The sequence below is a fragment of the Coccomyxa subellipsoidea genome (assembly GCF_000258705.1).
Source record: "Coccomyxa subellipsoidea C-169, whole genome shotgun sequence".
Classification (NCBI taxonomy): domain Eukaryota; kingdom Viridiplantae; phylum Chlorophyta; class Trebouxiophyceae; family Coccomyxaceae; genus Coccomyxa; species Coccomyxa subellipsoidea.
In genome coordinates, this window is record NW_005178028.1 from 637,343 (window position 1) to 660,380 (window position 23,038).

General features: G+C 53.0%; 5 protein-coding genes across 5 annotated transcripts; 2 read left to right on the plus strand and 3 right to left on the minus strand.

Moving 5' to 3' along the window:
• Positions 1 to 1,380: 1,380 nt before the first annotated feature.
• COCSUDRAFT_83541 (hypothetical protein) lies at positions 1,381 to 3,023 on the plus strand (the record flags this gene model as incomplete). The annotated part of the gene is made up of 6 exons (XM_005645110.1): positions 1,381 to 1,457; positions 1,582 to 1,672; positions 1,785 to 1,873; positions 2,105 to 2,225; positions 2,505 to 2,624; positions 2,874 to 3,023. The coding sequence occupies 6 exons, from the start codon at positions 1,381 to 1,383 to the stop codon at positions 3,021 to 3,023; spliced, it is 648 nt and encodes a 215-aa protein (XP_005645167.1).
• Positions 3,024 to 3,294: 271 nt separating this feature from the next.
• On the minus strand, positions 3,295 to 5,262 carry COCSUDRAFT_48524 (hypothetical protein). The gene is made up of 6 exons (XM_005644958.1): positions 4,989 to 5,262; positions 4,648 to 4,784; positions 4,429 to 4,549; positions 4,117 to 4,221; positions 3,819 to 3,920; positions 3,295 to 3,639 (listed from the first exon to the last, which is right to left on the minus strand). The coding sequence occupies exons 1-6, from the start codon at positions 5,115 to 5,117 to the stop codon at positions 3,553 to 3,555; spliced, it is 681 nt and encodes a 226-aa protein (XP_005645015.1). The 5' UTR covers positions 5,118 to 5,262; the 3' UTR covers positions 3,295 to 3,552.
• Positions 5,263 to 5,597: 335 nt separating this feature from the next.
• Positions 5,598 to 14,788, plus strand: COCSUDRAFT_57621 (hypothetical protein; the record flags this gene model as incomplete). The annotated part of the gene is made up of 22 exons (XM_005644959.1): positions 5,598 to 5,676; positions 5,891 to 5,997; positions 6,154 to 6,345; positions 6,508 to 6,568; positions 6,758 to 6,890; positions 7,073 to 7,194; positions 7,424 to 7,501; positions 7,712 to 7,795; positions 8,056 to 8,229; positions 8,566 to 8,681; positions 9,082 to 9,183; positions 9,607 to 9,793; positions 10,267 to 10,415; positions 10,674 to 10,812; positions 11,110 to 11,320; positions 11,484 to 11,767; positions 12,193 to 12,338; positions 12,759 to 12,974; positions 13,289 to 13,621; positions 13,812 to 14,045; positions 14,224 to 14,350; positions 14,655 to 14,788. The coding sequence occupies 22 exons, from the start codon at positions 5,598 to 5,600 to the stop codon at positions 14,786 to 14,788; spliced, it is 3,408 nt and encodes a 1,135-aa protein (XP_005645016.1).
• Positions 14,789 to 16,259: 1,471 nt separating this feature from the next.
• COCSUDRAFT_3634 (rubisco small subunit N-methyltransferase) lies at positions 16,260 to 20,066 on the minus strand (the record flags this gene model as incomplete). Its single annotated transcript, XM_005644960.1, has 7 exons — positions 16,260 to 16,437; positions 16,884 to 17,007; positions 17,367 to 17,478; positions 17,783 to 17,872; positions 18,271 to 18,440; positions 19,213 to 19,489; positions 19,929 to 20,066. Coding segments are annotated over 7 exons (1,089 nt in total), but the record flags the coding sequence as incomplete, so codon positions are not given.
• A 988-nt stretch (positions 20,067 to 21,054) lies between these two features.
• On the minus strand, positions 21,055 to 22,931 carry COCSUDRAFT_33982 (hypothetical protein). Its single transcript, XM_005644961.1, has 3 exons — positions 21,884 to 22,931; positions 21,530 to 21,626; positions 21,055 to 21,293 (listed from the first exon to the last, which is right to left on the minus strand). The coding sequence occupies exon 1, from the start codon at positions 22,556 to 22,558 to the stop codon at positions 22,379 to 22,381; it is 180 nt and encodes a 59-aa protein (XP_005645018.1). The 5' UTR covers positions 22,559 to 22,931; the 3' UTR covers positions 21,055 to 21,293; positions 21,530 to 21,626; positions 21,884 to 22,378.
• Between the last annotated feature and the right edge of the window lie 107 nt (positions 22,932 to 23,038).

Genomic DNA, 23,038 nt, shown 5'->3' on the forward strand with positions numbered 1-23,038 from the left:
CTGCAGAAGTGTAAAGACGGTGACCAGCATATGACTTCCGCTGATGGCGAACTACTTGTCTTTGGCATCAGACCGCTCACGATCAGGCTTCAGCTTGCCAATCCATCTCGAAAGAGCATCCCCCACAACATTGGCCTCCATTCCCTGCAGCAGGTCAGTTATGTGCTTTGAGGCTAGCACAGTCATGGCCCATCCGTCACTGAGCTGAATGCCAATAATGTAGCTGATGACGCTTACCCGTTCCTTCCTGTAACAGTCCCAGAAGGCTTCGTGTTGCTCCTTGCAGTTCCAGCCGAAGAGCGAGCTCTCCTTGAAGCATAGCAGCAGTGCTTCTGCAATACATCAAAGCACGTGGGATTTTTTATACTGTCATGGTGATTCGCTTGCATGCAGCATAATAATGGCATATAGTATCATACGATGGGTTCCAATATTGCACAGGGTGTCATGTCACTGCATTGACACTGGAAGGCAGTACATGGAAGGCACTTGGTTCAGCGTGACATCATGACAACTCACTGTGCTTCTCTGAGCAATTTATGAGAGACTCTTCTTTGGAAGCTAGCTCGGCACGGCCAGCATCCTCTTCACTGGAAGGTTGCATTAGGAAGAAGCAGCAGGTCCCCTGGACAGCCACCCTTCTGGCAATGCACCTTGATCACTACGTTATTCATGGCTCAACGAGCCATCGAAACAGTTGATCTAGGATAATGATTTCGTTGAGGATCGAACGCAGACATACGCGTATATCAATTCTCAGGCGTGTCTTAGGCTGTGCCGAGGCGATGCCGCTGAAATGGGAAGTTTAGGTGAAGCTGTGCGGTGTGAGTTTGTTCATTGCGCGCAGACCCAGTGCAGACCCATTGCTTTGCTTAAACATCTGAAAGGCTTAAAGGATTCAAAGTGTGCAGTCGAGATGAGGATCGCAGCTGTTTCACAGTCGTCCTGGACACCCAGCGTTGCTTCATTGGCCTTCCAATCCCGGAAGAGAGCAGGTCTTCTCCTGCTGCATCGCTCTTGCATCACTTTACTTATGCTACCACACCAATCCAGCACACAGTAACGAAGGGAGATCGATGAGACAGATGATTCCTGTGCTTTTGCATTGCATGGCTCTGTTCTTGGACTTCCTCCACAAATTTCCTGGGCCCCCAATCCTGATCCTTTTGTGTGCAATCAAACAGGTTTGAGAGGACCAGTAGCGACAAAGTGCGCCACGAACAGCGTGCGAGGCCTTGGTGGTGGCAGCCTGCCCATCCTCAGATCAACCCCTCTGCAGACCACTCGTGCACCTCCCCGCCAGGTAGTTGGCTTTCTCGCGACTGCAGGTATCCCATAAATTGCCCCGGCACCCCACCAAGACAGCCCTTGAATTCCCCAATGGCGTGCTTGCAGGTGACTGTTTGCGCTACGAGTGCTGTGGAGGGAAATGTTTCCAGTGAGGCGTACGGCATCAGGTGCGAGGCTATGAACAGCTGTTGAGGGCCTACAATCAATCTACAGGCATGCACATGGATTAACATCATGGATGTAGTACATGGTTTTGCGGCCAAGGACTTAGACATTGCCTTATTCTTGCAGGCGCATTGCATGGGCCTCTTTCTGGACACAGCTATCCCTCGCCATTGTTTCTGCGATCGTGCTGACTTTCACGCTGTCGTCCGCCAACTGGGTGCGTCCCAAAGTCTGACCAAATTGTCTCCGTCACACCTGAGATTACTTACCCACATGCGCGTGCGCAAACCGATCACTTTGAATGATCCTGTATATGTGTTTGCTTACAGGGGACTGTGCCACCGTTGCCTGCCCTCTTCACGCTGTTTGGCGTGGCTACCTCCTTCATATCCACCTTCCTCTCCTTTGGGATTGTCAGGTGAGAGCAGCCTCCACTTACTTGAATGTCGCTGCAAACCGAGCACTCCTTTAATCCCCCTTTCCCACTTCAACAACTTGACTGCACTTCTCCTTTGCTCGCTTGATGCCATGGTCTGGTCCTTTCACTGAGTGATTGTGCTCTTGTGGGAGATCATTAGGGGGAGCTACATTTCCTGGCTTGCATGCATTCAATTTAATGGGCCTGAGGAATATGTCTGTTGGGTTGCAGGTCAGCGCGCAAGGTGATTGTGGAGAAGGCAACCATAAAGAAGGAGAGCATTGCCAGCACACTGCTCGCAAACCAGACCCTCAACCTGTGGGGCATTGCCTCTGCCTTGGTGGGCCTGCAGGTGTGCTCCTGACCTTCAGCATGGGCCAGCTGACTGCATTCTTGCATGACTGCTGCCAAAGCGCAGTGCCCAAATTAGCACAACTCCGCAGCTCTTTTCCTTTACAGCCGCTGGCACACACTCGCTTGTCAGCATGCTGAAGTGGGCCTTCCGATTACCATAGCATTGAGGTGTATGCGATTGGCATGGGAGCACTGCAGAGGTGAGGCTGGGGAATTGAGATCATGTGCAGCGCAAAAGCTGGGACAGTGTGGGGAGTGAAAGATTTGGTGCATGCAGGCGACTGTGGGAACATTGGTGGCCAAGATCCTTACGAGCACCACACAGAATCCCTACGCGGCGGCAGGCCAAGCCGCTCGCACCGCATCGCCCACTGCTCTGGACGCATTCTCTGTGCAGGTCTCCACCCCGTTTCAGTATTTCTGCCTGTCTGCCATTGGTACCCTGACAAGTCCGCTCACTTGTGTGCCCTTTGCTTGCACAAAATTTAAACACAGGTGCTCCGGGTGTGCTCTTCTTGATCGTCGCCATTGCTAGAGGGACAATCTGCGAAGGAGACGTTTATTAGAGGGAGAAGGATCCCGAAGGCACTGACCTGCTGGTAAACATTGAAAATTGAGTGCTGACGCATGGCTGTGATGGGGGCAGGCTTGCACCAACACCATTTTGGCGCACTTTGCCTCTATCGTCTTCGCCAACTGGCTGCAGAGGACCCTTCTGAAGCAGCAGCGCACGCCACCCAAGCCACAGGAGCCCGATTACACCCAGAGAAGGGGCCCCTCCGGAGCTGTCTACTGAGAGTAAAGAGTCAGCAGAATTTTTTTGGTGTGCACATGCATGTCAGTCCCAAGAGTTTGGTGCAAGTGTGTGAAATTGTGCTGGGTGTGAGGATGATGGACGCAGCCCATGCTCAGTCTGTTCAGGTCACTTTCTGCCTTGTACATGTCTTGGCTTGTCATGTGCCGAGTTGAAGATTACATGGTGACTGGAGGTTGCGAATTGAGTGTCAAGATACGCTGTAGGCATATGCCTATTCTTGTACAGTGCTTCACAAGGTAATAGAGCCTTTGTCTTCATAAAATAAATTACACCTGGGTGAAGCATCTGGCATCAATGGCATCATTCCAGTGTGACTCACCAATGCCGTCTATTCATGACAAACTAGCTTCTGCCACGTGTGCACATGAATATATCTCCCATTCCCTCTTCAAATTTCTACTGCAAATCAGTTGCACGATGCAACCGGCAGAGGTTATCAATGAGTTTGCAATGTTCCCTCACTCTTTACACAGCAGCTCACTTCCAGCTCTCGCTAGAAATGCCATTATCATACAGTGCTCCCTTCCGTCCAGAGCAGCCTCAGTGGCGGCCCCTTTGAGCAGCTGGCAACTGCACCCTCCGCAATTTCCTGCACCTGGAAGCATTGGCTCTATTTTCAGTCTGATGCGCATTACTAGTCGACAGCCTGGTTCCCTAATGCATATGTCCAGCCCTAGGGGGTTTGCCATGCAAAGCACAGAGCTAGCCAAGCACAGATCACAACGAATGATAGCATATATATAAGAGGAGTTGAGCACACCAACTGGGGTGCACCTGAGATTCGACTGCCTTCACTGACTGGGCAGCATCCACTGTGTGCCATGTGTCATCCGCCAGCAGCGCAAATTGCCTAGACACCTCCTTCTGCATCTCTTCCTGCGCACATACCAGTACTTGTGGCTTCTCAGGCCTGCTTTTGAAGCCAGACATGTATGCGTGCCTTGGAAGTACGAGCTCAGAACTCAAGCACACCCTTCTGCCAGAGCCCATACATTTGCAATTATATTGACTGATGCATTGACCGAGTGTTGCACGTCGCTAAATGCACACATGACCGGTGCAAGTGACGTACCTTCTCATACCGTTCCTTGCCATAGCCACCTCTGAGAGCAGCTGCCTCTGGGCTCATGGACAGGTAGATGACTGCATCTGGTGCAGGCAGCCCTTTGTCTGGAGCCTGTCAAGCACCAGCAGCCAATATCACCAGTGATCCAAAGATGCCAGGGGGAGTGCATTCTGGATCTAAGGACAGTTTCTTGGCAAGGCTTTACAATCATCAGGCACACTGGGCATGCCGGTGAAAATGCATGCTATTTGATAGACAACAGCTATTGGGCTGCGGAGACCGTTTGGATGAGCAATGCCTGATGCGCTGTCGGCTCACCTTGCACCATTCCAGATCAAGCCCAGGGACCTTCTTGGCAGCTGTGAAAGCTGCGCCTGAGTACGCGTACCGATCCACGACCAGTGTGTGCCCGGCATGAAGTGCAGCAAGCATGGCCTCCCTGTCAGGCTAGAATCACTCAGCGCCCGAAAGGGGAGGACAAAATTTGCATGGATTGGATAGGTGGTTGAAAATACACTCTTGCATTCCATTTCGTACCTCTTCTCCCATCTGTTGGCTGAGAAGAGCAGGTGCACGGCGGCGTCATCTGCTTCAGTCTCCCCTGACAAGTAGGAATCTATCATGCGCCCAATGGCTGTGTAGCGGTCAGGAAACCTCCAGAGCTCTGCGGCAACCTATGATGCAGACACATGATACCATTGAGTCCATTAAGATTGCATGTATTCGGCTTTTCAGATGGGAACAGATCAAGATCAAAGGTGTAAAAATGTACAAGTAAGTTCAGCAGGGCATGCTCTGTTGGGCTATCAAAAATCTATGATCTTGTTTGTAAGCAGATCTGATCAGGGTGTGCCACTTGATTTGTCGTAAAAGCTCACCCCCTTGCCTTTCAAGTATTCCACCAATCTTTGGCTCTGTGTGGTTTTACCGCACCGATCAACTCCTTCGAACAGCAAAAATGCGCCTCTTCCAGATTTTTGCGAAGATACACCGCCGTTTTGTGCCATTCTGACAACGTTAGTGGCAAATCTACGGCAGTGGTGAGCCCTGCATGAGCAGCACCACTGCCTGGCAGCTGTAGAAAGCTGCACTTTGCAGAGTCACCGCCTGCAGGTATTCAGTGTTTCAAGATCTTCACAAGGCAAATGTGAGCATGATCGGCGCACCACCAGTCCATCTTGAAACGGTGTTGCCTGCTTGGAAACCCCGCGAAAGATGGTGAGGTCGCGAGAAACGTCACCCACTTCAAATCTTCCAAGGACAGCAACCTGGTACAAAATTGTCTGATTTGTCGCGTGCAATCTTTGCCACTTTCGCCATCTGAGCTCACAGCGAGCACTGCTGGCGCAAAAAAATATGCAGGGACACTGGCGCAGCAGGCTGACGTTATCAACTTAACCAGGGGCTCTTGTGAGCCCTCATTGGAGCTTTGTCTGGGCAATCAAAAGATTGCGGGCACAGACCTGTCTCTCCCGGCCTTTGTGACCATGTCAGCCTTACCTGACAGCATAGCAGCCTTCTCTGCGGACCTGCGCTCCTTTGCAGCTCACACAACAGAGGGCATCAGTAGCCTACGAAGGACTATCAACTCCAAGCCCTGCATTGGACGTATGTTGCCCCTTTGCCTTGCCATATCGATTAAGGAAAAAAAGTTTGATGCAATGCGTGCGCACAATTTGCCTCATGATTGACAGTATGTCCCCTGAAGGAGCAACAGTCACTTGCATGCAATTCTGCTTTGCACTTCTCTCGTTTGAAAGTACAAATGTGCTTCTTCCAGCGACGGCATTCAGGGAGAGCTGCAAAGAGCTGGTTCAGCAAGCTGCTACCATCTCGTCTGAGATTGAGAAGCTGCAAAGTGCCACCTTGGATGCTGTCTCCCTGGAGGTGACTTTCCTCGTGATCACTCCTGCAAGGCCTCCTGCGTTTCAGTGCACAATGCCATTCCAGACAGGCCCACCAACTGGAAAACAAGTGTGGGTCAGGATGTAAGTCGGCTCTGTTCCCACCCAGTGCTGATGCCCACCTGTGTGGCATGCACAGGAGCTCCTGAGCCACTGCCTCGCTCTTCACAAGGACAGCCAGCGCAGGATTGTGGAGTTGGAAGACAGGCTGCGGCAGTATGGCTACAAGGCTGAGTACAGCGGACCAGTCACAGAGGATCCCCTTGACCTTTTGGATCCTCATGCTGGGACTGCGGATGCCCATGCCAATGTGGCCTGCTGCTTGGCTGATGTGAGGATCTCCCCAGTCCTATCCTAGTATGCCATCTCGAAAATGATTTCTTCCCTGACGTATCAATTGGGAACACTGTTTCTCACCATATGCATGTCAACCAGAAGAGATGCCACAGCTTGTATGCAAGATGGGGGCTGAGTTGTTGGATTGACCGTTCAGGGGAAGACAGAGAAGAATGGACCGGAGCGGCAGGAGGAGAGATACGGCACCCAATCACCAGGTGTGCTCGCTGTTTGCTATGGAGCCCCTTCTTTAACAAGCAAGAACCCAAGTTCATGACCAGTCCATTGTCATGAGCTCGCTTGACATGCTTGGCGGAAATCTCGTCAGACACAGCCACAGCCTGCACATGCGCCGTGATGTCAGCTCTCAGTCATGCTGACCTGTGACCTGTGCTCCTGCTGCACAGAACCGCTGGGCGATCTTACAGGCAAGTATGCGCCAGCAAGCACATCTACTGTGAGGCAGCTCACAGTCACACCCACCCCGTCTCCTGTGGCTTCCTCCCTCATATCTGCTGTCACCATCAGCCCTTCCCTGAGGTGAGCTGACCACGATATTGAATCCCATGTTTACCTTTTGAATCTTCCAGAGCATGCTGTAAAACATTTGTCCATGCTGCTTGTGTTGCACAGCTCACATACGCATCATTGCTTCAAAGCATGGGAAACTCCAAGCCTGCGACAAAGGACTTTCTGTTTCTAACGCATGGTTGTCGTCACAGGGAGCTGCAGCGGAAGTATGCCAACTCTGGGGAGTCCAAAGTGGGACGTTCAGGCTCAGTGACACAGAGGGACATGGAAGAGAAGTATGGTGCCTGTGAAGCTGCCACTCCAGATGCCATTGGTATGCCTCGAGCACAACACAGGGAATGCAGCTCTCTGCCTGAGCTAGCCTTGAGCATGCATGTTGCTTCGACACACAATCAACTGGCACCTGCACTATCTTCTGATTACCTGCACAATAGAGTATCCCAAACTCAAAGGCTTGTGAATACTGCACACTCATGTGTAATAGTCGAGATTGCTGTAGATACCGAGTAGTAATGTTCAACTTGCATGCCTGGTTGTCGCAGGAAGGAAGCTTGCCTACCTTGCACTGGAGACCCCAGGTGGAGCGCTGAAGGGCTCCCCATCTCAGCTGGAGGAGATAGGTAGGCTACTGGCAACCTGAGACCTGCATTCACCTTCAAGACTGTATAAAACCCCGCATGCAGCGCCCGCTGAACCATGCATTTATTCTGCTAACGGGCTGTTCTCCTCAGCTTGCATTGCCATGCAGATTTTATTTGCATCATAGCAGCACCACCATGCAAACAGTCCGACATGTGAAGGCTGTACTTTGTGTGTGTCCTGATGTGCAGCCAAGAAAGTGGACCATCTGGCACTGGAGCACCCTCGCTTCTCTCCCACCAACAGGCTTGGCGCTCCAGCAGGCATGCATGCAGGTGGTGCATGTCAATACACCCCTGTTCAAAGCCTTCACAGCTGTCACATATCAGGAACACCCAATTGCTCAGCATCTACTGGCTGAAAAGATGATGGATACCTTGCAGGAGAACCTCCTGGCAAATGCCTGCGGGATGATAGTCAATGCTGGTTCATGGTTTAGGGCCAAGTCAAGATGATAGTCAAGGCTGCTCCAGAACACCTGTGGAGAAGGTTCATGATGATGTGATGATATTGTGTGATACATGTGTGTCTGCAGGCGTCTCAGTGTCGACTGTGAGTGGCCAGTCCCCTCGTGCGGCCAACGCAGCAGCCGGACTGGGGATGAGCAAGAGCGCTGCAAAGAAGGAGAGCATCACTGCTCGCCTGTCGGCTGGAGAGCCCCCCTGGGACATGCTCAGCCTCAAGGCTGCCATCCACGCTGCCCTGCCAGGTAGACATCCTCTTCCAACCACAGAGCTGTCGTGCAGATGTGCAGCTGCCAGATTCTTTGCATGGTACTGGTGTTGTTTGTCATCACGGCATGCATGCTTGCACACTGCACAGCTTGTCCAACGCATGCATGGCGCACAAGCATGTGAAGCCATCAGGCTGACAGATGAAGATGTATTCCAGGGACACTGAAGCAGAAGCATGTCTGGAAATGGCAAGTGTGGTCTGCCCCCAGTCTTAGACGTATGGCCCAGCAGACATGCATGGCGGAGGTTTGCCTGTGAATTCGAAATCTGTGATATATATCAGACTGTTTAACTTTGAAGTGTTTGTGCAGGCACCGGTGAGGTGGCGCGCATGATAAGCAGCGCAAGCTTCCAGCCGCAGGCAGCCGCGTTCACATCGCTGCTGCACATGTGCGCCAAAGCCAAGCTTTGGCAGAAGGCGCTGGAAGTCTTTCAGGCAAGGATCTCCGCACGCAGAATCGTCCTCGAACTAGAGTCCCCCAGCAGGCAGGCACTTGCTTGGAGAAGTTCCAGTCTCTAGCGTTCATCAATCTGTGGACTTGCTGCTGTTTCGAGCTCCCCAGCCCCTAATTTTGCAGCTCAATTTGGATGTGGCAGGCCATAATAATCATGGCTCCACTTTATCTGGCGCTCCTCTACTTTGGGCGGACGATCTATATTGCATTTAAACTTTGCCATGCTAGCTTTAATGGCGGTACACCATATAAATAGTGATAAATCACATGAACGCTGCTGCGACGAACCTAAGCCAACTGTGGCTTGGATAGGCGTGTAATATAAAACTAAAAAAAATCCACATGAGAAATGAATGGTAAGCCTGGCTGCAGGCGATGCGCGACTACCACCCGGCAGTGCGCCCCAACACGGTCCACTTCTCTTCGCTCATCTCCGCCTGCGCCACCGCCGGCCGATGGGAGGAAGCCATGCAGGTGCGTTCCCTCTCCTTCTCCATCGATGATCTAAATTTGCAGACAGGCCTGTTTCTGTGACCGGCCACACGCTGCAGGTCATCTGGACTCCACAGGAGGCCATACAGTCTGGGCTCGGATGCATTTCTTTTTTGCAATTCTCTGTACTCTGAGGTGGCTGCTTGACCTGCAAGACATGCAAGCACCTGGAATGAATGACTGTGATGCAAAAACAGGCCTTGATCGGTCTTGGGGGCACCCAGTATTCAACAGGATATGGGCCAAGATATCAGCATGCATTCAAGCTCTCTCCAAGCTCTCTTTGCTGTTGGCCCCTCGTAATCGCCAAAACAGGTGCACCGGCCTCTACAGTGAGTCATCTAGACACCAGGGTAACGAGTGGTTTTGCACAAGTCTTTGAGCATCATAAATTGGTATGTGCAGGTTTTCTCGCACATGAAGGCCGCGGCAAAGAGCGACACGGCGTGCGCGCCGAACGTGATCACCTACTCGGCGCTGATGACGGCCTGCTGCACGGGCGGGCGACCCGACAAGGCCTACGAGCTCTTCCGCTGCATGCCCGCCCAAGACATTCGCCCGGACCACATCTGCTACTCCACCCTCATCGCCGGTGGGCGCACCGTCCTTTCCAGTATCAGTAAAGACATGACATCAGTCAACTGCGCGGGTGTTAACATGGGGATGCAACCCAGCCCCGGCTTGCAATGTGAAGCTACCGTCAACAATCTGGTGTCTCGCAAGGAAGGGGGACCCATCAGCTGCACCAGAGCAGCACCGTGCAACCCCTCCATCGCCCTTGTTTGCCATTTGTGTTGAGGGTCTATAACTCTAAAGCTGTATCTGAAGCTGAGTCTTACTGTTCTGGGCTCCTTCATTTCATGCTCTTCTGGTCCATCCCTTTCCTGTAAAGCGGCTCGTGAGGATCCGTCAGTCCCGCTGTGGTTGAGCGGTGGGCTCAGTCCCTCACGCAGGCTCCGCGCTCGCCTGAACTCACCCGCTACCACCAAGCCAGGCAGACTGCTCCTCTGTGATGCTGCAGCTCGAGAAAAAAGCAGAACATGAAGACTGCGTAATTTTGTGCAGGTTTTGAGCGCTACGGGGATAGTGAGATGGCGGCGCAGCTGAGCAATGAGATGCAGGCGGCCGGCCTGCAGCCCAGTCAGCCTCCCCCAGGGCCCCCCGCTGCCAAGGCGACCCCCTACATTGACCAGTTTGGGCGCAAGATCAAGCAGGTTGAGAATCCCCCCCCCCCCCCCCCCCCCTCTCTCTGACAACAATAGCAACAGAAACCACAAACTTTATTTATCCAGCCGCACAACAGAAATCTCACAGTCTCTAAAACCATATTAACTTGCTCGCACTTCCTTGCAGTGTCCGGCAGATATTGCCCCTGATGTGGGCAGGCATAAGGCAGCATCTCTAGTTTGGGTGCTCCTTCAGCTAAAGAAATGGTGATTTGAACATTTCTGATCGGGCGTGCATGCATGCAGGGGGGGAACCTGGGATCCCCGCGTCACAGTGGAGGCTTGCAGATGTCCCCCACCCGCGCGGGTGCAGCGGCTCGGACCCCCCACCCTTCTGTGGGGCACCCCATATGGAGCAACCCCTTCCCTGGCAGCCCCAAGACAGGTGCTGCTCCACTGTCATCCTCAGTATTCATGTCTCTCAAAGGCCCAGGGTTGCCCATAGCAGTCTGTCATCCTGAAGTTGGGCATGCAATGGACAGGAAAGCTCAACTGATGCGGCTGATCCTGTCCTCAGTGTATGTTCTCCCAGATGCCTTGCCGCAGCCACCAATCTCAAGAGCTTCAAATCAGGACCCTTTCCATGAAATGCCTGACATCAGCACAGGGGGTGCTAAGACCACTCAGTACCCCCTGATCAGCATGTGATGAGAATAAATGACAAATTGATCTTCGTTGCCAGGCGGGCATGGGCACATGGGATTGCAGACACCGGGGGGACTGGGCTTGTACGACGGGGGGTCCCTCCAGCAGCAGGCGGAGAACCGTAGCGGCTTCATCCCCGCCAGCTACGGGACGATGTATTCAAATTTGAACGCGAACGCGCGCGGCGGCTACGGCGTCCCGGTGGAAGAGAATACGCTCGAGCTGCGCAAGGCCGTGCTGCACACCAGGTACCTGTCTGGTCCCTTGCCCACATGATTTCGTCGTCTCCGCTTGTCATTCCTACTTTACTTCTCGTACCCTGGTCATAACTACATTATTCAATAGAACTGGACATATCATTAGAGCCGATTTGCTTCTTGTGAAGGCTTCAGTGTAATCATCTGTGTACAGGTCCCCCTCGACAGCATTCCAGTACTGCGGTGCAGAAGACCTGTCCTGCCTGGACGCTCAGACGCCATTTCTGCCGCCGGCCGCCACTCCGGCTCAGGGCATGGCGAGTGCGACGCCCCACCATGTGATCAACCCCAACCGCATGCCCTCCACCGCCGAGCTTCTGCTGGCTGCCCACTCCGGCTCAACTGCCCAGCTGGGCAGGCAGCTCTATGCCCTGCAGCAGCAGCAGGCCAACCATGCCGCCGCCCAGGAGCCCCGCCGCAGCGTGAGCTTTGCTCCAGGTAACTCAAGCCACGCTGACTGTTGTAGAAATTCTATGATGTCATGGGATCGAATTTTGCTGGGTCCCGTCCGCGCGCGTGATTGCTCCATCTCAGATAAAAACGTGTGCAAGAACAGTGATTGCATGCCTTCAGGAAAGCTCCAAAAGTTGTTCTTCAATAACACTCCCAGACTTTCCTGCGTTCACAGCAGCGTCAATTGCAATGCACTTCTGCAGGATCATATCCGCGCAAGATGCCTTGGTCCATCTGGCATGTCTGCACTTCATAGAAAATTGAGGTTCTTTTGCTGACCACAGCCTCCCAATCTCCACTCAGGGTCATGCATGTGAGTATGTTTAGAGGAGTCTGAGGATGTTCAAGTATGGCATTCAGATCACCTTCGACAAATGCAGCGGCATTTTGACATTTCTGTTGCGGCTCAGGAGTTGGGAGTCAGCCGGCCGGGGGCAGCCCAACGAAGGCATCAGAGGGGTTCAGCCTGTTCCAGAGCTCGCACCTGCCCCCCAGCAGCCGCTCCCAAGGCCCCACTTCCGTCGTACCCTCGCCCTTTGCACAACAGCAGCACCAGGTGAACTGCGCAGCACTTCAGATTACAAGCATTTGTGTTGGTAGTATCGACCCATGCGGTCATTCCCTTTATCTGTAAGTAGTTTATTGTCGGACCAGGCCTTATGGATGAATGCTTCGGCATCCCATCTTGGCATTATCTCTTTCCCCTGCAATGCTGAATGTGGTTTGTTTTCCTGCAACCTCTCTGCCAAAGTTCACACTCCTCCACCAGGGCGGAAATATTTAAGCATGAGGCCCATGCATGTGTGTTGATCATGTCACTGCAGAATGCATGTGGCTCCTTTGAGTCCACACATGCATTCATCATGTCACTGGTGAATCTCAAGTGTCGCTGCTTTCAAATGCGCAGCCTGCACGATCCTTGATTGTGGGGCAAATTCAAAATCTAAACCGTGGCTGCTTTTGACATGATCAGCAGGCTAGCGCTGCGTACAAAACGGGCCCGGACGCGTTTGCGGCGGCTGGAGAGCGGCTGCAGCGCTATGAGGCGCCCCCGGGTTCCCCGCTGGCATCTGCGCGCCGGGGGGCCGCCCCCCACTCGCGCACCAACAGCCGCTCCTTCGATGCCGCCCCCGGGTCCCCCCTCGCCTCCCGCTGCCCTCCTGCTGAGGCAGAGTCAGACAACCTGCAGCAGGTGTGGGCAACCTCGCTTCCATGCCATGCACATGCAAATAGGAAGAAACTGGCATCTGTTGCGAAGGCAAGAGCTCATGCTTGTCTCTGGTGGTCTTCGGCGACAGAGCGATTCCAACGGTTCTATTAGTCGATCAAGCAAGTGGTCAACCATGACGACACTGCAAGCATTTGGACAGCTTGCCGGTTGCAAAATGGACTGAGAGAAGACCCCTCAAATCTCAAAGAGGGGTTCACACTCCTCTCCGCTTCCCAGCGTACAAAGGCAACCAGGCCGGGGGTTTCTCACAAGCTTGAAATGCTCTTTGTGCGCAGGCTGCATGGAATGGAGCAGCCGCTGCTCACCTCTACACCAGCCTGAGCCACCAGGGGAGCGCGTCGCTGCAGGCGCACCTGTCCGGCAGCTTCAACGGAGGTTCCCTGCAGAGCCAGCCCTCAGGTGCCTTCGGGCCGGCTTCCGAGTCTGCCTATGGCCTGCCGCCCTGCGGCCTGAACAGGCAGACCAGCTCCGGCTTCCAGGGGCAGCACTCGGGCAACCTGTCGGCCTATCTTAGCGCCAGCTCGCTGCTGAGTCAGCACTCCGGCCTCCCGGCAGGCTCCGATCTCAGCCGCCAGCAGAGCGCTATCAGCGTCGGGCCATTTAGCCAGGTACACCCAGTGAAGGGTTGATTTTTTACTGTTTATGGGATCATGGATTCATTTTTTGAGACTTCTGTACTAAAATGATGCGTCGATGCTCTTCTGCTTGCAACCTGCATATGAGCATGCTTTTCTGATATGCTGATAGGTGTAGCAACTAAATCAGCACCAGACAGCTAAGTGGTTGTTATTTTTCCAGACGTCCGGCGACTTCGGGACAGCTGCCGCGCAGCACAGCACGGGCGGCTATGACTACGGCGGAGGGCACGCCGCAAACGGTGCGACAGCAGCTTCGGCGAATGCTTGGGCGGACAACGTGTTCTCCCGGGCGGCTGCCGCACAGCCATCCGGTCAGCCGGCACATGCCGGCAGCATGCACGCTGCGCCAGCTGTCAGCTCATCAGCCGATGCACCCAACATTGTCTCCCCGGAGGTATGCCTATGTCCTTCATCTGTGTGTCCGTGATGCAATCCTGTGCCTTTATTCAGAGTGCTGCCCCATACCCACATCTCAACACCTAAAGGTTCAGAGGCACACGCTCAAATTCTTCCAATGGTTGAAGGTATAAATTTTGTGCAGCAGAGGAGATGAGGAATCTGTGCGTTTGCAGGAATATGCTGGGCTGCCTCTGCGGCTGTCCCGGCAGCTGCAGCTGGGGGCGATCAACGAGGGGCTGGCGTTCATCAGTCGGGGAGTGCAGGCGCAGCTGGCGCGCGGCTTCCCGCTGGACGCAGCAGGTGCCGCGCAGCTTCCCCCCCAGACTTTCACCCTCAGAGCCAGTACAGCTTGACATCTGGCGACATTTTGATGTCATGCCTTACCCTGCACCCAGCCCTCCTTTCCCTCCAACGGGATTTTATTTTACGTCCTCTTAGCAGGGACACTGGGGCTATGATCGACACGTATTCAGAATAGACAAACAAACATGCATAGGCACTCTTGTGAGGCCGTTTACCATGTTGTGGACCCAATGATCAACTTTTCACGCCGCTTGTGTTGTACAGTCATGATTTTGACTTTGAATTTGGGTGTCTGTCCTAGGCATGAGGGTGGAGGAGCTGGAGGCTCTGGGACTGGGCCACAGCCAGAAGACTGCGCTGCTGCAGAGCCTGCTGCAGCTGAAACGCTTGCGCCTCATCATGCGCGACACCCACCGCACCTACACCCTCGCCTGATACTTCAACCCCCTTCCAAAACCTCAATCCCCCGGACAACGGGGCCTGAAGAGGGTTCTCAAGCAGGAAGTTGGACTCCATGCAGGAGGTGTGACAGAGGGTGTAGCATGCTGCCAAGAAGAGGCCTGCAAGGGCGAGGGGAGCGCTTCAAAATAAGGGAACTTGAATTGGCTGCTGCTGGGCAGGAAATGGACTGAGCATGCTGACATCGCAAAAGGCCCAGAGGCTCTGTTGATGCTGCTTGGGGGAAAGCCTGCAGGGCATCAAGAGGGCAGAATCAAGATGAGCATCAAGTATTTCTCGTTGGAGACTGGTAGAGCAACCAAGAATTTCCACGGGGAAAAGGAGAGTTCATGCAAAGGAGCTGTAGCATACTGCCAAGAAGAGACCGGAGCGCCCTGGCAAGTGGGAATGTTTCATCATACCAAGAGGGAGCGGCATTGTTTGGTGTGCCAACACGCCAGTGTTTAGAGGTCCAAGGGAGAGATTTAGCGCCATATCAAGACCAGAATTACAGCAGCTACATTGGAAGACATTTGACAGCACTGCCAAGATGAGCATCTTGGCACATCCACATCAAGCCAGGAATTTGATGCATCAAGACTGCCAGGACATGAAAATGGGAAACTCTGAGAAGCATCTTGCTGACGCCATGTGAATTGTGCACAAAACCTGCCGTGCCAGCCAGGTTTTTCTTTCAAAAAGAAAGGACTGAGGGAGTGGGCCCAAGCTTGCCAAGTAGGAAGCCCAGTGTGACAGCTGAGCCCTTCAAAATGAGAAGCTTAGCTTGGCGTCTCATAGATGAATTTGGAAAAGCAGAACGATCATGAACAAAAGAACCCAGACATTTGGTCTTGCTTGCTGAAATGGTCTTTGTCTGTGGACGCCTGAGTATTTCCTGGGAAGGGCCCTGCCTTTGCTTTGGGTGTCTGGTTTGCTTTCCCAAGATTGAAGGTTTCAAACTGCAGCGGACATGCATGTCATGTGTTGATTTACGCATGTGCTCTTTGTGTCCCAAACAACATGTGATTTTTTGCAGCCATCACATGCTTTTTTAGACTGATACTTGCCGTTTGCTGGGTTTCAAACTTGGTAATGTGCACCTTGAACATGCTTATTGCCGGCTTGGTCGATTGACTTGTTTGGTGAAAACATATGTGTACATTACTTGTGCTTTCTTTAACAGACAAGGCTGACGACCCACTGACAGTGCAACCACAATGTCCGAACTTTACACATTTATCTTTCAGAGGAGAAATTAGCAGTCAAGTGATGCAGGCGAAACAGCTCATCTAATAATACAATATTTAGGGTTTATTTTTTAGGATTTAGGGTTTAACAACTTCAGGTGAATCCACAAGGTAGAACTTTCCCAGCATGCGATGCACAGGCATCTGCTACATTGTCAAGCTGCATTCTCAGGAATTCCACAAGAAGCAGAAATGAACAGATCAGGCCCTCATCATCTGGGGGGTCGTTTTTTCCAGTCAGGATCTTGCTCTCCCCTCGCCCAGCTCATGAGTCCCCCCACCAGCTTCCCTGGGAGGCTTGGCAGCGACTCTATCGTGTCAAACACCTCCCTCAGGTCTGCGTTGGGGTCTGTCAGGCCCCCGCCCTTTGTGGGGATGCCCCGGATCGGCGCCAACCGCCTGCACAGAAACAGCATGACTTTATTGTTTTGCTAACGGTTATTTTTGGTCCAGTCCTGAAGTCCACACTTCCAGTGCAGTCCAGGGCCAGAACACCACTTCATGGTTGCGATTGGCGTTTTGATGCCCTGGCCAATCTCACTCCTCACACGTGCATTTGGGAACACCTGACTTCTGAGTATCCCATGCTGATCCCGCCAGGAAGCAAGGTGCGTCTGCAGACAAGCTGCAGACGCCTGAATATTGTCTGAGCACAGTGCGCCCAGTATGAGCGGACCTCAAGCCGGGAGATGGCATGTCAAGACATGTGACCTTCATCAGGACCCCAAGATCTGAGGGGGTAATTCTCAGTGCTTAACAACCACGACAACTTGCAGACAGGGGTGCTACGCTACTTTGACCAAATGTACTCTTCAAAGCAACGAGAAAACCGTGCATAGACGCACCTGCGCACGGCGTCGAGGGTGCCCTGCAGGATTGCCTTCTCGGCCTTTCGCAGCCGCGCGGCCAGCCGCTCCTGCGCCGTCAGCCCCGGCCGCTGCAGCAGCTTCACGTCCTCCTCCGCCGAGCCTGCACGTGAGCACCAAAAGGATTATAACAAGGATCCAGTGCATTGGGGCACGTCACATTATCTTATGGTGGTGGCTTTTCTATCTTCAGTGGCGAAGGCCCCATAAAACCAGTGATCCGATGCACGGTCAATAAACAAGCCTGACTCTGAACACCAAATGCTGCCCCCAATGCCCTGCAAGGTTCAATTGAACGGCCATGCATTCCCGCCCTGAGAGGCAAGGTGCATCTGCAGACGATCTGCAGGTAAAGGCTGCCACAAGATTGCACCCCTTGTAGGACTCGCTATGTTCAAAATTAGACGCGCAGGCTCACTTAGTATGGCCTGTAAGAAACTTCAGGCAAATGTTGAGGAGGACCCATGTGCATGCCTGCGTAGGAGGTGAGCCGGTCTCTGCACTCGCCCAGCAGCAGCTGCAGCACCTCATACTCATTGACCGGGTTCAAAATGATGTCTTCCTCAAAGCTCACCTGCACAGAGGACAATACACGTGCACATTGATCACTTCCTCAGCAAGCTGTAGTCCTAAGCAAGATGTCCCTTGCTCGAGTTGAGCAATTCTAAGTGTATTTTCGGTTTTTCCCCATGTCAGCAGTGCTTCACAGGTGTCTGGCAGGCATTTCCAGGTAGGCTGATGAATGCACTGAATCGTTCGGAGCTTACAGAGCACACTTCTGGTAAACTGAAAACACGTGGTAAGATGCTGTGTTCTGCATGCTGTGATATTGGACATTGGACAAAGGATATCACAAATATGGTGGCGTGCTGGTGCACCTTGGCGAGCAGGGCGGGGTCTGTGAGTCGAGCGAGGCGGAGGTACGCCAGCAGCTGGGTGGGCATGCGGTCCCTGAAAATCGGAAACTCCTGCTCGCAAAGGCAAACACCAAATTCACGCTTGTGTGTTCCCATCACCACCACATGGGCAACCTCAGCCAACACCTATTGCAATGCTTGACAATCTGTCCCACAGTGCACAAACGGGCTGCCCACCAAAACTGTGAAAACTCGTGAGATAAAGGGTGCACAGGTATGCGACCAGTAGAGTAGCATTGTCTGGTGTCCAGTCACCCAGCAGGGGCATCCAAGCATTACAACAAGTCCTATATCAAATGTTCATGACCCAGGAACCCAGCAGGTGCATGCTCATGCAGGCACCTGCACACACCGCGTCGTCCGCCACGCTGCTCCTGCACATGGATGACTAACGCACCGTGTGTTGGTTCTGCAGCATTACCACAGCAGGGGCGGGCAGGTGCGCACACCTGCACGATGTCGAAGCCGAGGGATTCCAGGATCTGCTTCTTGACGGAGAACAGGCGGTCCGCCTGAACCAGGCCCACTCGAACTGTCAGGCAGTCAGAGGCGTTGTCATCCTCCACCCGCCCAGTCGCCATTGCCAGCTCCCCGTTGGGCCTGCCGTCATAAATGGCCACTGCCTCGCCTTGCCTGCGCTCAGACACACCGCATGCCTCACGCGAACTTTAAATAAACTAGCCTGTCTGCTCCAGAACCAACATGGAGGAATTGCTCATTGTGCTGCTTGTTCTCTCCCCTCCAGCGGCGCTAAACAGGAAGTCATGATCTTCTGCACCCCCGCTACATGCGCTGTTTATGGAGTATGCAATACCTGACAATGTTGGACCTAATCTCCTGTCTTTCACAGCATGTTTGTGTTGTTTCCCACGCAAGTCTGCGCATCAACGACGCCACATGCAGGCCATGGAACGCGTTGGGCAACCAGCTGCGCAATGCGCCTGCCCGGCCTTTGCAGGAACGACAACCCCAGTCCTGCAGTGGCACGCGTGGACCAATGAGGGAGCGTCACCTGTACGGGCGGGTGGCGCAGATCGTGACGCGTTCCTTTTGCAGGTCGTAGTCGAGTGACGCCCCCGCCTCGGCGCCGGTGCGCGGCGCGTGCGACGCCAGCGGTAGCAGCGCGAAGCAGGCGGCCGACGGGAGGTACGCCGCGTGAGCCAGCACCACCGACATCGCGCGCTCAAACGCCCCCAGATTGTACACCTCTGCACCCCAGGAAAAAAAATCAGTGGGGTACAATATCCTTTCTGATGCATCCCCTTTACTCCCCTCCTTTCTGCAACAAAGCGTAAATGCACAACCAGGGTTTTACACCATCTCTATTTACACCACTGCACCACCCTCCTCTCTGAATCAAACCCAGGTTGTGCACCATTGTCAGCGCACACTTAATAATTTGTCACTTGTACCTCCCCACCCAGGGGACCCTAATGTAATCCAGAGTTTCAGCTCGTCACCTCCGCTGAAGCGGCGGGCATCGCCGGTCGCAATTCTCTGCGCGATCACATCCCACTCCTGCTGCAGGGCCGCTCTTCGCGCGCGGCACTCCTTCAGCGTGGGAGAGTTCTTCAGCAGCTCGTCCTGCACCTCCTCTGGCCACAGCACTGGGCTCAGCGTCGCCTCTGGCAGACATTCCAGAAAAGGCGCCCACCGCGACTCCTCGCCCTGCGGACCACAAAACAATCTCACACGAAAATTGGTTGGGCTTGGAAGTAGAATTGGAAAGGGAATTACTGGCCCAGAAAGAGCTCTCAAGGAGGTTGCCATGGAGCACAGAAGAGTGCCTTTTGCTTCATGTTAGGCAGGGGCCATGCGGCAGTGCACCTGTGGACAAGCTGCAGCACAGGGAAAACATTGCACGAGCACTTTGATGTCTGCAAGCTGCAAGCTGCCTGACAAGCATGAGGTTATATTGTTAGTATGTCAGCACTGTCAATGCCAATCAGTGTTCCTGTGATATGCCACAGCTTTCATCTGAGCCGGCTGAAGAGCACAAGCAACCTTCAGGCGCTGCCAATCCCCACTGATTGTTCCTCACTGATTGTTCTTGACAAGTGCTCATCCTTCATTGCTTGATATTTTGGTCTTGTGAGGTGACGGGCACCTTTTGCCGCTCCGCCATGAGCCACAGGGCAAGCCCAGTGAGTTCCCCGCGCCCCTCTGCAAGCCCAGCCACCTCCTCATGCGCTGCCACATCCACCGCTGTAACGCTCAAATTCCCGGGCAGCTCCACCAGCGCCTGACTTGGCAACAAGCTCCCCTCAGCAATGCTCCATGACCAGGGAAGATAAGAGAAGAAGTTCTTTCTCCCTCTGCCATGACTCTTTGCCCCTGTACGCTTGCAAGACCGCCATGCATGCCAGAATATCGCCCTGGAGGACAGCAGCTCTGAACTCGAGGAACAGAGACTGCAAGCGCCTTGAACTGTCTGTGCTTCAAGTGAGAGCTTTGCAGCTGACCTCGCCCTCTTTGGCACCGGTGTTGGTGAAGAGGCTCCAAGTGCCATCTGCACTCAATCCAGTGCAATCTGTGCGCTGCGGGGGCAGCTCCTTCTGCTCTATGAGCCAGAGCAGGAGCCTGTCGACCTCTGTACTCCCAACGCTTGCCTGTGAGAGCCCACATGTGCACGTCAATATCCTGGAGACGTCTGCCTTCGTATTAGGCTAGGAATGCCTGCCTTGGCAAACTCTGATGGATGACATTGTATGTAGATATGAGCGCAAAGAGTCGTAACAGTACCTTTCGAGATTCTGTGTATGATGAGGCTCTGCAATGGAGGAATGTTCTCCTTGCACCAGCACACTGCTTAAAATACTTGGGCTGCCTCGATGCTCTAGCCAAGATCGGCTGTCTCTGATCAATTCCCTTCGACTGCCGATGCAAAAAATGGGTACTTTGTAGGTCACAAACGTGAAGCACGAGCCACTTCATTATGCAAGAATGCCTGAATACGCTACCGTTGACAGTCTTGGAACATCTGCCAAAGACCGCTTAAGGAAGATTGTCAAAGTACAGATACAGTGAATAAAAGCAAACTAAGTCAATTCACATAACTCTCTGGTGCGTATTATTTTGAAATTATGGAAAAATGTCTTAGCTTGATAAGTTTGATCTGACTCTCAAATCCCTCGTGATCTTCATACACCCCTGACTGTCATGACAGCAGACCCTATCTAGCTTCCACACTAACTTCGCACTAACGCAAAGCTGGTGCCAGCATTAGATATCTTGGAAATTCCCAGAATTTATTGACTCGTGGCATCAACCCAATTCAATCAGGTGGGTGATTGATCGCCTTTAAGGTTGCAAGACGAGTGTTTCCTTAGCACTCCAGGGGAAAGCCTAGGGTGGTCTCGACAAGGAGTAGATGGCTGGCTTGCAAGAGCAGCGGACCTCCCAGGATTCAACCACCACTAAGGTCGACCCGCCTGAGCCAGCTCCCAGGGGGATCAGGCGCAGTAGTAGCCAGGTAGAGACGTCTCTACTATCTCCTAGTCGAGTCACCGACCAGCATCGAGGTCCTCCAGTCTGTGAGGTTATAGTAAGGTTATTTTCAGGAGCAAGACATTCCTTGATTAGTCGTATTTGATACGCTTCGTTGTCTATCATGTATGTACCCATTCAATCGTGTTGTCTGAAGGACAAGACGGCTCAACAAACGAAGCTCGGCGGTTGACTGATCCCCTCCTGTGCCCTGGGTTGCAGCTTGCAGCTGCCAGATCGGTGCTGCAAGAAGCCCTTCTACAAGCAGCTGCGTCTGTCCGCGAACGAAGGATGAATGGTCAGAGGCTTCAACGGCAAGGTAGGTCTGCCAGCAGGACATGTCCACGGTCGGTGCAGGATAAGGGTCGTCAGAAATGTCTGGATGTGGCTGATTAAGTATTTCTTGATCTGTTATTCTTCGTATTGAAGATACCAAAGTGCCTTGTGCCGACGTGAGTCGAGCAGTGCCGTCGTTCCCCTCTTGCATTCCTGCATGTGAGAGCTGTGTCGACCCTTCCCAGATTTTCCATGATCGTGTACCAGCTTCATCAATTCACGTTTACTGTGGTCCTGCAGGAGAGCATGCTAGGGATAATCGAATCGGAGAGGCACCCACTCAGCTAGCTCACACTTGTCACAGCCCTCGGGGTTGAGAAATACCCCTGCAAAGATTTCGGCCCAAATGAGGTCCGGTAAGGATGCATAGATGACTGGGATTCAGCTATTCCCCTATGAGACCAGCAAGCGAGGACATCACACTTCAGTCAGCTGAGCTGACCGAAGGCAAACAGGCCTAGCCCGCAAATATGCATCAGCTAATTATGCGTGCATACACTGGAAGTTTGAGTGCCGAGAGTGACAGTGTGAGAGTGTGATACTGTGAAAAAGCTAAAAGCAGGTGGGCAAGGGATGAGCGCAGCACTGTTGCCAGATAGATAGCATCGTTTTGTTCCTTCAGATTCTTCATTTGTTTGATGAGCTTTCTGTCACGACTGACAGTTTATGCCCTGCAGTTCAATGACAGGGCCCCTTTCTTGAGAGGAGGGCTTTTCGCAGAGTGTGTTTTGGCAGTCATTGGTGTGCGTACAGAGTCTTAGAACAGTAGGCTGCTTTTTCAGACGCTCTAACAGAGTTGCTTTTGAGCGTACAGATGATGCCAACGCTCCCACAAGAGAGATGCTTGTTTTCATAGTGCGTGCTGAAGATGCCAAGCACTGTAGCTGGGATCCGCAGAGGCCAGAGCCATGTCATATTCTTGGCCGGCCAAGCTTAATGTCTCTTTTCTGCAGTGTCAGCAATCTCGCCCGGATTCAAGTCTGGACTATGTGTGACTCTGTTTGGAGTCTATAGCAACGCTTGGGGCCTTGTGAAAGCAGAGTGCTCTGAAGTGGTCTAGGTCAAGTGTGATTTTGCAAGGGATGAAATATAGCTGTAGCTCACAAATGAATGAAATCGACGTCTGGAGGTATCATATATAGATTGGCCCCGTGTATGGTACATAGAGTGGAAGGTCCAACGACTGCTCTGCAAAGGTACAGCCTTGAAGCCTCGAAGTGGCAGAGATGCATTACAGTTCTAACGATGATAAACGTGCGGGTCCAACTGTAAATATGCGTCTTCATGCACGCGTGCAAAGAAGCTGTGTGCAGTCAATAAAGGACCTCCATTGTCCAGGGCGCCCCCAAGGTCAGGCACTCGCAATCAGGATATCTGCATGCATCCGGATATCTG

Coding starts and splice junctions, on each gene's coding strand:
- COCSUDRAFT_48524 (XM_005644958.1), bottom strand. CDS start 5,117: ATGGCACAAAACGGCGGTGTATCTTCGCAAAAATCTGGAAGAGGCGCA. Junction 4,550..4,647: donor GCCAACAGATGGGAGAAGAG/GTACGAAATGGA, acceptor CTAGCCTGACAG/GGAGGCCATGCTTGCTGCAC. Junction 3,921..4,116: donor GCAAGGAACGGTATGAGAAG/GTACGTCACTTG, acceptor GTATGTGCGCAG/GAAGAGATGCAGAAGGAGGT.
- COCSUDRAFT_33982 (XM_005644961.1), bottom strand. CDS start 22,558: ATGACATGGCTCTGGCCTCTGCGGATCCCAGCTACAGTGCTTGGCATC.